Here is a 14735-nt window from a genome sequence, read left to right as displayed (position 1 = left end):
CTCCTGGAACCGAGAAATGGGTCATTAAAATGCAAAAGTTTGGATTCTGTTGCATCAAAACACATCCGATGTTCAGCCAAAGACTTCAGGGCTGATTAACTGCTGAGAAACACTCTTTGTTTCTGGATCCATTTAAAACCCTCCCTTCATCCAGCAGCCTCGTCCTGCTCTCCTCAGGACCGGCCCGGCTCGGTCAGGCCCGGCTCGGCTCAGGCCCGGCCCGGCTCGGTCAGGCCCGGCCCGGCTCGGTCAGGCCCGGCCCGGCTCGGTCAGGCTCGGCTCGGGGCTTCTCTGAGCAGCAGGAACATGTCTGAGTGTGCTGACCTGGGCTTTGGTTCTGTCCTCCTCTCCTCAGGCCCGGCCCGGCTCGGTCAGGCTCGGCTCGGTCAGGCCCGGCTCGGGGCTTCTCTGAGCAGCAGGAACATGTCTGAGTGTGCTGACCTGGGCTTTGGTTCTGTCCTCCTCTCCTCAGGACCGGCCCGGCTCGGTCAGGACCGGCCCGGTTCGGGGCTTCTCTGAGCAGCAGGAACATGTCTGAGTGTGCTGACCTGGGCTTTGGTTCTGTCCTCCTCTCCTCAGGACCGGCCCGGCTCGGTCAGGCCCGGCCCGGTCAGGCCCGGCTCGGGGCTTCTCTGAGCAGCAGGAACATGTCTGAGTGTGCTGACCTGGGCTTTGGTTCTGTCCCACAGGTCGGCTCTACGCCATGCAGACGGGGATGAAGCTGGACAGCAAGACGCCGGAGTGCAGAAAGTTCCTGGTGAAACTGATGGACCAGCTGGAGTCGGTGAGTTCTGTTCCTCCCTGTGTGTGATGGGCCGGCGGGGAGGGGAGTCGGGTCATTTCTTCCTTACATGCACTTCAGGGTGCTGCCATGTTCTTTTTAGAGAGAAGAGGCTTTCTCCTGCAGCCCTTCCAATCAAGCCATCCTTGTTCAGTCTTTTTCTAACTGTGCTGCCATGACCTTTAACCTTTAACATGCTAACTGAGGCCTGTAGAGTCTGAGATGTATGACCTTTAACCTTTTACATGCTAACTGAGGCCTGTAGAGTCTGAGATGTAGCTCTGGGCTTTTTCACCTTGGGGTGACCTTTAACCTTTAACATGCTAACTGAGGCCTGTAGAGTCTGAGATGTATGACCTTTAACCTTTTACATGCTAACTGAGGCCTGTAGAGTCTGAGATGTAGCTCTGGGCTTTTTCACCTTGGGGTGACCTTTAACCTTTAACATGCTAACTGAGGCCTGTAGAGTCTGAGATGTATGACCTTTAACCTTTAGCATGCTAACTGAGGCCTGTAGAGTCTGAGATGTAGCTCTGGGCTTCTTCACCTTGGGGTGACCTTTAACCTTTAGCATGCTAACTGAGGCCTGTAGAGTCTGAGATGTAGCTCTGGGCTTTTTCACCTTGGGGTGACCTTTAACCTTTAACATGCTAACTGAGGCCTGTAGAGTCTGAGATGTAGCTCTGGGCTTTTTCACCTTGGGGTGACCTTTAACCTTTAGCATGCTAACTGAGGCCTGTAGAGTCTGAGATGTAGCTCTGGGCTTCTTCACCTTGGGGTGACCTTTAACCTTTAACATGCTAACGGAGGCCTGTAGAGTCTGAGATGTAGCTCTGGGCTTCTTCACCTTGGGGTGAACTTTAACCTTTAACATGCTAACTGAGGCCTGTAGAGTCTGAGATGTAGCTCTGGGCTTCTTCACCTTGGGGTGACCTTTAACCTTTAGCATGCTAACTGAGGCCTGTAGAGTCTGAGATGTAGCTCTGGGCTTCTTCACCTTGGGGTGACCTTTAACCTTTAACATGCTAACTGAGGCCTGGAGAGTCTGAGATGTAGCTCTGGGCTTTTTCACCTTGGGGTGACCTTTAACCTTTAGCATGCTAACTGAGGCCTGTAGAGTCTGAGATGTAGCTCTGGGCTTCTTCACCTTGGGGTGAACTTGCTGGGACGTCCACTCCTGGGAAGATTGACAGCTGTCCTGAATGTTTTCCACTTGTGAATAATCTTTCTCTCTGTAGAATGATGGACTCCAGATAGTCTGGAAATGGCCTTATAACCCTTCCCAGACTGATGGGCAGCAGCAGCTGCTTCTCTGAGATCATTGCTGGTGTCTTTCCTCCTCGGCATCGTGTTAAACTGACAGAACTTCTGCTTTTATAGAGCTGCTCACACTAAGCTAAAGGTTTCATTGGCTGTTGGGTTCGCAGGCTGGGAGTTGATAAGAGGACTGAGGAGAGTAAGATTAGCTCTGGGTCTGGGTCTTTATTGACCTGATTAATCCCTCACAGCCAGTGAAAGCTTCCTCCACACATGCACACCTTGAGGTTTTCCAGTCTTTACAGACTCACCTGCTGCTTTAATGCTTCCATGTCCTGAAATATCTGCAGTGATTTCATATTCGATGATGGAAAAAGAGGCGTTTACTGAGTTAAATGATCCAATTCTGAGCGGGCAGATTTGATATATTACTGTCGTTTAAATGAACTTAGCGTCAGTCTCTCTCTAATTTCCGGTGGCGCTGGTTCGTCTGTTTCAGGTTTTGTTCTGATGCAGACGATAGATAAGACGGCTGAAGACATGAGATATGTCAAAGGGAAGACTGTCAGTCACTGCTTTTTAGGTGAGATTCATCTCTAAGGTGAAGGTGTGACTCCCAGATAACCTCGAGAGGCTCCAGCTCAGGCCAGAGAAATTCTTTCTTCTTATTCAGAAGCAACATGGAGGGCGTAATTAATCACATGCTTTCCTGTTCTGCACAAAAACACGCCACGGGCGCCATCTGCTCCTTCAGCGTTTTCATCGCTGATGTTTCCAAGATGGTTTCTCATCTCTGTGCTGACCCTGTGACCCCAGATCCAGCCCAGGCTGACCCTACGCTGCCCCTACTGGTCACCCGCATATCGCAGCCTGCAGCACAAAAACAAGCTGAAAACAAAGGCTTCAAAGCCAGCTTCTGGGGCTTAGGTATGACAGAAATGATCCACATCATGTGCTGCGTAAATGCATGAATTCAGAGACTAAACCTCCTAAAAAAAACGTTTCCTCCCATCCGGCAGCGTTTCAGTAGCCAGCTGAAGCCTGGACGAGCCAAATGATCAGAGAATCTGATGATGTTGAAACAGCCTTTTCCGAAATGAAAGCAGAAAATAATCAGCTTGGAAGGAGCAGGTTTAATCACCGCCTGTCCGTGAAACGTTGGCCTCGCCTAAGAGGTTTAACCCACCTCTAAACACCAAGCTGGTTAGAGGTGGAACGGGTTAAGCTCCACGGGTTAAACCCGACGGGTTAAACTCAACGGGTTAAGCTCAACGGGTTAAGCTCAACGGGTTAAACTCCATGGGTTAAACTCCACGGGTTAAGCTCAACGGCTTAAGCTCAACGGGTTAAACTCGACGGGTTAAACTCGACGGGTTAAACTCAACGGGTTAAACTCCACGGGTTAAACTCCACGGGTTAAGCTCAACGGCTTAAGCTCAACGGGTTAAACTCCACGGGTTAAAGTCAATGGGTTAAACTCGACGGGTTAAACTCGACGGGTTAAAGTCAACGGGTTAAACCCAACGGGTTAAGCTCAACGGGTTAAAGTCAACGGGTTAAACTCAACGGGTTAAGCTCAACGGGTTAAAGTCAACGGGTTAAAGTCGACGGGTTAAACTCGACGGGTTAAACCCGACGGGTTAAGCTCGACGGGTTAAACTCCACGGGTTAAGCTCAACGGGTTAAACCCGACGGGTTAAAGTCAACGGGTTAAAGTCAACGAGTTAAGCTCGACGGGTTAAACTCCACGGGTTAAGCTCAACGGGTTAAACCCGACGGGTTAAAGTCAACTGGTTAAAGTCAACAAGTTAAACTCAACGGGTTAAACTCAACGGGTTAAACTCAACGGGTTAAGCTCAATGGGTTAAACCCAACGGGTTAAACCCAACGGGTTAAACTCAACGGGTTAAACTCCACGGGTTAAAGTCAACGGGTTAAACTAAACGGGTTAAACTCCACGGGTTAAACTAAACGGGTTAAACTCCACGGGTTAAGCTCAACGGGTTAAACCCGACGGGTTAAAGTCAACGGGTTAAAGTCAACGAGTTAAACTCCACGGGTTAAACCCAACGGGTTAAACTCAACGGGTTAAACTCCACGGGTTAAAGTCAACGGGTTAAACTCCACGGGTTAAAGTCAACGGGTTAAACTAAACGGGTTAAACTCCACGGGTTAAGCTCAACGGGTTAAACCCGACGGGTTAAAGTCAACGGGTTAAAGTCAACGAGTTAAACTCCACGGGTTAAACCCAACGGGTTAAACTCAACGGGTTAAACTCCACGGGTTAAAGTCAACGGGTTAAACTCCACGGGTTAAAGTCAACGGGTTAAACTAAACGGGTTAAACTCCACGGGTTAAACTTGACGGGTTAAACTCGACGGGTTAAACTCGATGGGTTAAACTCGACGGGTTAAACCCCACGGGTTAAAGTCAACGGGTTAAACTAAACGGGTTAAACTCGACGGGTTAAACTCGACGGGTTAAACTCGACGGGTTAAACTCCACGGGTTAAACTCGACGGGTTAAACTCCACGGGTTAAACTCCACGGGTTAAAGTCAACGGGTTAAACTCCACGGGTTAAACTCAACGGGTTAAACTCCACGGGTTAAACTCAACGGGTTAAACTCAACGGGTTAAACTCAACGGGTTAAACTCAACGGGTTAAACTCCACGGGTTAAAGTCAACGGCTTAAACTCCACGGGTTAAACTCCACGGGTTAAACTCAACAAAGCGACCCGACGCTGCGCCACACAAGCAGAGCCGGCTGTGTGATGGAGCTGAAACACGTCTGGCAGGGAGTCGCTGGTCCTCTAAGTTTTATTATTCCAGCACGGCGCTCTGATTCTCGGGGACACCCTGAGGTTTGCTTTCTACACTCCATTCCTTTCTGAACTGCTGCCAGTCGCTGTGACTCATTACAGAGCGAGTGAGTCAGCACGCTAACCACAGCAGCTCTTTCCCTGATGACCCGGCTCATGTGTCCGATGCACACTGGACTCATTAATTCTATTTTTCCACAGTCAAAGCTGGCTCAACTCTCCGAGGCTTCGCTCTCACTGGAAAATCATTTGTTCAGAAAGTGGTTTCACATGGAAAGTCTCTCGCAGCTATCAGTCAGATGCTGATCCACACAGGATTTACTCTCAAAGCCCACTTCTTCAGTCCATCTCTGAGCTTTTTTATGCATGAAATCCTTAAATTAAGAGTGGCTGAGGTCCTTCTTTTACGGGCCTCCCTGCTGTTAACCTGCTGCACATCGTTTCCTCGTCTGTCAGGTCATCAGGAAGGAAGAAGGAAGCTTTAAAAATCATCAATCGCTGGGATCTTGGTCTGCTTTTCATTCATCATTTAATGCTACTTACTAATCCAACCATTCTTAAAGGCACATTATGCTCTTGTTTCATAAGATTTCACAGTTTACTGAGGTCTAAATGAAATATCTGTCTGCATGGCACAGTTTGATTGGACCACAGCCAGTAAACACGAGGGAAATCGATTGATCGATTGACTAATATTTATCTAATGCTGTGGAACTTCCTCTGTGGTCAGACGCCGTCTTTAAGCCACTTTAACTTTTTATTCTTTTCAGAATACCTGAAGATGCAGTACAACAGCTCCCTTTGCAGCCTTGACTTTACAGCTCTGTTCACAGCAGCCAGTTTTACTTCATTCCACCTCTGCTCTGTGAAAAGAGCTCACACTCCAAACTGAAATGCATGGATTTATTTCACCATTTATTTATTCAATCATTTATTTATTTATTTAACCATTTATTTATTTATTCAGTCATTTCTTTATTTATTTAGTCATTTATTTATTTAACCATTTATTTAGTCATTTATTTATTTAACCATTTATTTATTCAGTCATTTATTTATTTAGTCATTTATTTATTTATTTAACCATTTATTTATTTAACCATTTATTTATTTATTTAGTCATTTATTTATTTAACCATTTTTTATTCAATCATTTATTTATTTATGTAGTTAGTCATTTATTTATTTAACCATTTTTTTATTTATTCAGTCATTTATTTATTCAATTAGTCATTTATTTATTTATTCATTTAACCATTTATTTATTTAACCGTTTATTTATTTATTCATTCATTTATTTATTTATTTAACCATTTATTTATTCAGTCATTTATTTATTTAGTCATTTATTTAATTATTTAACCATTTATTTATTTATTCAGAAAGCACAGATGATTAGTTTGAATCAACATCTGAGCAGAAACTCGAGTAAAACAAATCGAATCTGTGTCAATGAGAGAAAAACAACCGAGTCAAGCTGAATTATTTGAATCGATATTGAATCAAATCGCAACAGACTGAAGGTGAATCGGCACTTTAAAGGTGTGTTTTCCGTGTTTTTTTTCGTTCTCTGCTGTCCTGCTTTTACGTTCCACTTCTTCAGTCTTATCCCCCAACATGTAGCATTAACATTAGCATTAGCATTAGCATTAGCAATAGTATTAGCAATAGCATTAGCAATAGCATTAGCATGATATTCCACCTACAATTCAAAGCAGAGCGAAATTACATGCCTTCTTCTTCTTTAGAGTTTCTAACTTACTTATATTTTTCAAAGTATTTACATTTTTGTGAGGCTGGTTTTTACACATCTGATGCAGCTCATCTACGTCTTGCTTTTAAATTTAAACCCAAAAGTTTGCCCCGGATTTTACCTTTAAATCACTTCTTCAGTCTTCTCCCCCAACATATCGCATTAGCATTAGCAATAGCGTTAGCATGATATTCCACCTACAATTCAAAGCAGAGCTAAATGACATGCCTTCTTCTTCTTTGGTGTTTCTAACTGCGTCGTTCCTCTGAAGCTGGATAATCTCCAGTTAACCCTCGTATTAAAGTTTTGTAATTCACATTTTGAGCTTGTTCAACAATGGGGGATAAAACTAGTCTTTAGCCCTGAGTTCACAGCTGCTTCTCTGCTGTTTTGCTCATCGTGTGTTTGCTTTTTGTCTTGCAGATGAAGAAGGAGCTCAGTGAGAGCGAGTCCATCACTCAGGAGGTGGTCGGGAACGCCCACATCGAAAACTACGCCTTAAAAATGTTCCTCTACGCCGACAACGAGGACAGAAGCGGACGATTCCACAAGTGAGGAAAACACTCGCATTCGCTGTAGAGGCTCAAATTTCAGTGTCCAAAGCTGAAAACAGATGAATTTTGTCCTCTGAGCATCTCTTTTCTGATCCCGACCAACAGGCTTATTTCTGTCATCGTTTTGCTGAAAGTTTCAGGTCTTCTTCGGTGGTTTTCTGTGCAAACGACCCGTTTTTTTCATGTTTCACTCTGCTGATCCTCATCTGTCTCAGACGGAAGAGGCCAGTCTGCTCTGATTGGTCCAGGATGGCAGGGAGGAAGCTCAGTTTGAGGCGTCAGACGCTGTGCTGCATGATGATGTCATTCAGCAGAAGAAGAAAAAGCCGGGATAGTGAGGGAGGTGTTTAGGAGCAGAGAATAACTCCCTCCTGAGTGACCTTTTAAAGGGAGTAGTGGGTTGTTTGGTGCTGCTGGAAGCTGCCTGTAGTTCAGAGAAGAGAACTCCTCTTCAGTTATCTCTGCCTTTGCTGCTTCCACATCTGGCTGCTTTTTACCATCGCAGCGTTCTGCCACATCTCGCACAGCAGGGCTCTGTCTCGCATCCTTTCAGCTCGTGTGTCTCTTAGCAACCGGCGATGAGTCACGCGAAGCCCCTTAACGTGTGACCACATGTTCAGGCTGAAGGATGTTAACACATCGACCTGCAGCTGGTGGTGTTTCATGACCTGTTTTTAATGATAAAAAGAAGAATTAGACAAAAAAGAGGAGTGAAAATGAGGATGCATGAGTAACCGTTGGATTTGGGTTCCTCCAGAACTGCTGGAGCGGTTCTGCTGTGAACTTTAAGTCTTTTCACATGATGAGAAACCCAACATGATGCTGCCACCGCCGTGCTTCACTGAATAAACCCAGAGCTCAGAAACAACGTGAGTCTGAGTTCAAACACGAGTCAGAAAGTTTTCTTTTTCTGTTAGAAGAACCGGATCAAACAGCGGGAGAGTTGGCTTCCTCCTCCTGTCAGTTCCTGGACCTGTGACAGCTTCTGAGGAGTTGTTTACAGGGTAAATAAGAGTTCAGAGGCTCTTTCCAGCAGGATCGGGTCACGTTTGTGTTCTGCAGAGCAGCAGATCTGCAGCTAACAGCCGGCTCTGAGCTACGGTACAGACAGCGGCTGAAATACTCATTATATTACTTATATTATTCAAAGTATTTTCATTTTTGTGAGGCTGGTTTTTACACATCTGATGCATCTCATCTACGTCTTGCTTTTAAATTTAAACCCAAAAGTTTGCCCCGATTTTTACCTTTAAATCACTTCTTCAGTCTTATCCCCCAACATATCGCATTAGCATTAGCATTAGCAATAGCATTAGCATTAGCATGATATTCCACCTACAATTCAAAGCAATTGTCTCACATCCTTTCAGCTCGTGTGTCTCTTAGCAACCGGCGATGAGTCACGCAAAGCCCCTTAACGTGTGACCACATGTTCAGGCTGAAGGATGTTAACACATCGACCTGCAGCTGGTGGTGTTTCATAACCTGTTTTTAATGATAAAAAGAAGAATTAGACAAAAACTCTTAATCAAGACGCAGCTCTGGAAGTTATGACCAGTCCAGCCTCTCTCAGACTGGTGGTTTTACCTTCTTGTGTCAAACCCTCTCAGAACCTGCTGTCAGGTGGATCTCAGCCTGGTGATGAGACCGTTTACAGCCACACATCAGAGGCTGTGGCTGACGGCTGAGAGGGCATGAAAGGGATCCTCTGTGACCCAAAGCAAGCACCAGGACCAGAGCTGACAGACGGGGATGAAAGGTGCCTTCACCTGCATGTCAGGCACCTGTTGGGCTTCTCCCAGAACGGTCCCAGAACCAGAGTCAGAAACACTTGGATGGTGTGAAAGAGTCGTGCAGAAAGTGCACGGCGAAGGAAACTCTCCTTTGACTCCGGTTTTCTGACATAAAGCAGCATTTGGTGCAGGAGCTGCAGGCTGCCGTCAGAGTGAGGACGGAGACTGTTTTTTTCTTTTTCTGCATTACTAAATAAGCCATAAATAGGTATTTAAAGTGTGATAAGACGTGTTTCAGAGCAGGATATCAGTGCTGCCTTTAGGCTTAGGTTTCAGCAGCGGAATTAATCCCACATGATGGATTTTAATCTTTAAAGGAACCAGTTTTTCTGAGAATCCTCATTTTCCAGGTGTTAGAAATGTATTTTCTACAATTACAGGTTATTTATCTGGTTTATCAGGTGTTTCAGATCCAAAAAACCTTATTTTTGTTGTGTTTGTGATGGATTTTAATCTTTAAAGGAACCAGTTTTTCTGAGAATCCTCATTTTCCAGGTGTTAGAAATGTATTTTCTACAATTACAGGTTATTTATCTGGTTTATCAGGTGTTTCAGATCCAAAAAACCTTATTTTTGTTGTGTTTGTGATGGATTTTAATCTTTAAAGGAACCAGTTTTTCTGAGAATCCTCATTTTCCAGGTGTTAGATATGTATTTTCTACAATTACAGGTTATTTATCTGGTTTATCAGGTGTTTCAGATCCAAAAAACCTTATTTTTGTTGTGTTTGTGATGGATTTTAATCTTTAAAGGAACCAGTTTTTCTGAGAATCCTCATTTTCCAGGTGTTAGAAATGTATTTTCTACAATTACAGGTTATTTATCTGGTTTATCAGGTGTTTCAGATCCAAAAAACCTTATTTTTGTTGTGTTTGTGATGAATTTTAATCTTTAAAGGAACCAGTTTTTCTGAGAATCCTCATTTTCCAGGTGTTAGAAATGTATTTTCTACAATTACAGGTTATTTATCTGGTTTATCAGGTGTTTCAGATCCAAAAAACCTTATTTTTGTTGTGTTTGTGATGGATTTTAATCTTTAAAGGAACCAGTTTTTCTGAGAATCCTCATTTTCCAGGTGTTAGAAATGTATTTTCTACAATTACAGGTTATTTATCTGGTTTATCAGGTGTTTCAGATCCAAAAAACCTTATTTTTGTTGTGTTTGTGATGGATTTTAATCTTTAAAGGAACCAGTTTTTCTGAGAATCCTCATTTTCCAGGTGTTAGATATGTATTTTCTACAATTACAGGTTATTTATCTGGTTTATCAGGTGTTTCAGATCCAAAAAACCTTATTTTTGTTGTGTTTGTGATGGATTTTAATCTTTAAAGGAACCAGTTTTTCTGAGAATCCTCATTTTCCAGGTGTTAGAAATGTATTTTCTACAATTACAGGTTATTTATCTGGTTTATCAGGTGTTTCAGATCCAAAAAACCTTATTTTTGTTGTGTTTGTGATGAATTTTAATCTTTAAAGGAACCAGTTTTTCTGAGAATCCTCATTTTCCAGGTGTTAGAAATGTATTTTCTACAATTACAGGTTATTTATCTGGTTTATCAGGTGTTTCAGATCCAAAAAACCTTATTTTTGTTGTGTTTTTGTTGTGTTTGTGATGGATTTTAATCTTTAAAGGAACCAGTTTTTCTGAGAATCCTCATTTTCCAGGTTTTAGAAATGTATTTTCTACAATTACAGGTTATTTATCTGGTTTATCAGGTGTTCTAATGTCACCTAAACCAGGTTTTGATCCAAAAAAATCTTATTTTTGTTGTGTTTGAGATGGATTTTCGCAGTCTGCAGCCACTGCTGCAGAGAGGAGGGTCTCAGCCTGAAGTCACCGGCTCCACTCAGTGTTTCTCATCTCATGTGTCACATGCAGCCTGAACCCCCCTTTGATGGCATGCAATGAGAGCATTAAATCCAGCTTTACGCCTCTGAAGAGCCCAGAGCTCCTGGTGGTGACACTTCAGCTGCCAGAACACATGACAGTAGATGGGTCAGTCTCCACTGAAACAGCTTTAGGACTCCTGCTAGAGGAGCTCCTCCCGGCTGAAGCAGGGCTCCTCCTGAGCTGCTGCCTGCCCTCTGGTGATTGGTATCAAGGTGTTAACAGCAGGTGGTGTTACCTGTACAGCTCAGGCCCTCAGGCCCTGCACTCAGGTCAGGGTTTGTGTTCACCAGAAAGGAAAAGCTGTTCAGCAGCAGCCTGTAAATCTCCTGCTCACACCAGAGCTCCTTTTCAGAGGTCCGCTGTGCCAAATGAAAGGCACCATAAAGACCTGATTCTGGAGCATGAAGGTGTCCGTGTGGGACGTTCTCATCGAGGTGGAGATGAGCTCTTTCAAAACTTTGATGTCCATCCATCATCTTCCTCTGGTCTGAGGTCAGAACCAGCAGGACGAGTTAAACCCAGACATCCCTCTCCATCTCCTCCTGGGGGTCCCGAGGTGTTCCCAGATTTAATGGGATATATAATCCCTGCAATGCGTTCTGGTTCTGACCCGGGCCTCCTCCCAGGAGGCATCCTGACCAGAGGAACCACCTCAGCTGACTCCTTTCTGTGTGGAGGAGCAGCGGCTCTACTCCGAGCTCCCCCCAGATGGTGGAGCTCCTCCCTTAGGATGGTGGAGCTCCTCCTCCTGATTATGGAGCTCCTCCCCCCAGATGTTGGAGCTCCTCCCCTCGGATGTTGGAGCTCCTCCCTTAGGATGTTGGAGCTCCTCCCTTAGGATGGTGGAGCCCCTCCCCCTGGATGTTGGAGCTCCTTCTCTTGATTATGGAGCTCCTCCCCCTGGATGGTGGAGCTCCCCCCCCTGGATGTTGGAGCTCCTCCTCCTGATGATGGAGCTCCTCCCCCTGGATGGTGGAGCTCCTCCCTCCAGATGGTGGAGCCCCTTCCCTCGGATGCTGGAGCTCCTCCGCCAAATGGTGGAGCCCCTCCCCCTGGATGTTGGAGCTCCTCCCTTAGGATGTTGGAGCTCCTCCCCCTGGATGTTGGAGCTCCTCCTCCTGATGATGGAGCTCCTCCTCTTGATTATGGAGCTCCTCCCCCTGGATGGTGGAGCTCCTCCCTTAGGATGGTGGAGCTCCTCCCCCTGGATGTTGGAGCTCCTCCCTTAGGATGGTGGAGCTCCTCCCCCTGGATGTTGGAGCTCCTCCCCCTGGATGTTGGAGCTCCTCCTCCTGATGATGGAGCTCCTCCTCCTGATGATGGAGCTCCTCCTCTTGATTATGGAGCTCCTCCCCCTGGATGTTGGAGCTCCTCCTCCTGATGATGGAGCTCCTCTCCCTGGATGGTGGAGCTCCTCCCCCTGGATGGTGGAGCTCCTCCACTTGGATGGTGGACGAAGCCCCGATCCGTCTGTCCATCTCTGATCCAACTCACCATCACTGAGAACCAGGTCCAGAGATGCTTAAGCTGCTCCAGCTGAGGCAGAGACTCATCCCGACCCGGAGGTTCAGAACCAGGTCCAGAGATGCTGAAACTGCTCCAGCTGAGGCAGAGACTCATCCTGTGTTGCAGTATAACACCACCTGCTCTCCCTGTGATAAAAACGCAGTTTTTTCCCTCTTATTGAACCAAAATCAGCTGTTTTTTGGTTGTTTTGTTCCCAACATTCGAACTGAAACAGATTAAAGTTTCTGACATGCATCAGATGCTTTTGTTTGAACAACAAACCTATGAGGAACTGAAGTTTCTTTTCAGTGTTTTAGCTGCAGCAGCAGTTGTATCACATTGTGTTTTCTGAACTAATACCTGCGTTTCTGTCCTTCCTTCCTGCCTCCATCACTCCTGCAGGAACATGATCAAGTCTTTCTACACAGCCAGTCTGCTGTTGGATGTCCTGTCTGTGTTTGGGGAGCTTTCAGAGGAGGTAAGCTGCAGAATAAAGCTCATTCCTGCCATGAAAAACAGCACAAAACGGCTTCATTCTGCTTTATCTGATCAAACTATTCAAAAAGGAAGTAAAACCAGACGATTTTATGCATAAAAGCTGTTTAATGGCAGCCGTTGGCGCTGTGAGGGGACATTATCTCAGCTGTTTGATGTTAATAGCTTTCTGTATTCAGGATGTTTCCCTCGAACATTTGCAATCATCCTCCCAATGATTGGAGCAGCGAGCCGGTACCAAACTCCTGCCGTGCAGCAGAACTTTGCTCAAACCCGTGAGTTTGGAGGGAAATTATGGACAAATATGTCCGACGGTTATTATAAACCATGCAATGGTGAGTGGGTCTAAGTGGTTCCTGCACCGGAAACTGTTTCCTCTGCTGAGAAGTGGTTGAAAGTCTGGTTCCAGATAAGAACCGTCTTTGGAGCAGCATTCAGAACGACCTCACCGGCCCCTGAGATCATCTGGAAACACAATGTTGGGTCAAAGGAGCAGTAAAGGAAGCAGGAGGTGTGTTCAGTTGGTGTTTTGATGGCATGAAGCAGCATTTGGTGCAGAGGCTGCTGTCAGAGAGCAGCTGACATTAATAATTCATCTGCCAGAGCTGGAAAGGACTGAAACCAGTGTTTTCCCACATTTTTCATGCTGCTCACACAAAAGGTTTCCTTCTAGTCATAGTTTGTTTCCCCGGCTGGAAATGGCCGACGCCAGCCTTTCGATGGGCCGAGCCCAGCCGAACGCAGCCCCTCTGATCCCCATTGTTTCTGCTGCCTGAAACTCGCCACTTATCTGGTCGACGCAGAGTTCTTTCGCCACTCTTATCATCTTGGCTCTCTTTGCCTGCTAAACCAACACAGAGAAGAGCCAAAGGAAAGAAACGCAGGTGTGAACCGGCTGGGATCTGATATCTTTCCCACGTTTGTGAAGCCCTAAAACTTTCTCTGAATGCACGAGGCTGTGCTGCACAGCTCTGAGCGGGAAAAGTATGTGAACCAATGAGGCTGGCCGCTGATTTGAAGGTTAAAATGATCAATGGGATGAAATCGGCGGCTGTGTGAGGAGATGATTGATCAGACAGGTTCATGTAGTTAGGGTTAGGGATAGGGTTAGGGTTAGATCCAGCCCTCTGAAGCCTCGTGTTTTAACTGTAATGGGTTAGGGTTAGGGTTAGATCCAGTCCTCTGAAGCCTCGTGTTTTAACTGTAATGGGTTAGGGTTAGGGTTAGATCCAGTCCTCTGAAGCCTCGTGTTTTAACTGTAATGGGTTAGGGTTAGGGTTAGATACAGCCCTCTGAAGCCTCGTGTTTTAACTGTAATGGGTTAGGGTTAGGGTTAGATACAGTCCTCTGAAGCCTCGTGTTTTAACTGTAATGGGTTAGGGTTAGGGTTAGATCCAGTCCTCTGAAGCCTCGTGTTTTAACTGTAATGGGTTAGGGTTAGGGTTAGATCCAGTCCTCTGAAGCCTCGTGTTTTAACTGTAATGGGTTAGGGTTAGGGTTAGATCCAGCCCTCTGAAGCCTCGTGTTTTAACTGTAATGGGTTAGGGGTAGGGTTAGATCCAGTCCTCTGAAGCCTCGTGTTTTAACTGTAATGGGTTAGGGTTAGGGTTAGATCCAGTCCTCTGAAGCCTCGTGTTTTAACTGTAATGGGTTAGGGTTAGGGTTAGATCCAGTCCTCTGAAGCCTCGTGTTTTAACTGTAATGGGTTAGGGGTAGGGTTAGATACAGCCCTCTGAAGCCTCGTGTTTTAACTGTAATGGGTCAACATTTGGCTCAAAGCCTCCCTGCTCTCTGAAGAAGTGACGCTGGCATCAACCATCGAACTCCCCAGCAGCTCTGCTGCTCTTCACATGTTTGTCTCCACCAAGAAAGACTTCCGAAGA

At 45.5% G+C, this 14735-nt stretch overlaps 1 protein-coding gene across 2 annotated transcripts in view; it reads left to right on the top strand.

The window, feature by feature from the left end:
• The window catches only part of vta1 (vesicle (multivesicular body) trafficking 1), a 48899-nt gene that overhangs the window by 5378 nt on the left and 28786 nt on the right, over positions 1-14735 (top strand). For both annotated transcript variants that reach the window (XM_072362099.1, XM_072362098.1), the window contains exons 2-4: positions 690-784; positions 7036-7163; positions 12760-12835. In XM_072362099.1, coding sequence (XP_072218200.1) covers positions 690-784; positions 7036-7163; positions 12760-12835 — 299 coding nt within the window. The remainder of the gene's footprint in view (positions 1-689; positions 785-7035; positions 7164-12759; positions 12836-14735) is intronic.

The sequence above is a fragment of the Leuresthes tenuis genome, unplaced genomic scaffold (genome assembly GCF_036924035.1).
Source record: "Leuresthes tenuis unplaced genomic scaffold, fLeuTen1.0.hap1 SCAF_13, whole genome shotgun sequence".
NCBI classification, from domain to species: Eukaryota; Metazoa; Chordata; class Actinopteri; order Atheriniformes; family Atherinopsidae; genus Leuresthes; species Leuresthes tenuis.
This window is presented reverse-complemented; position numbering and strand designations above follow the sequence as displayed.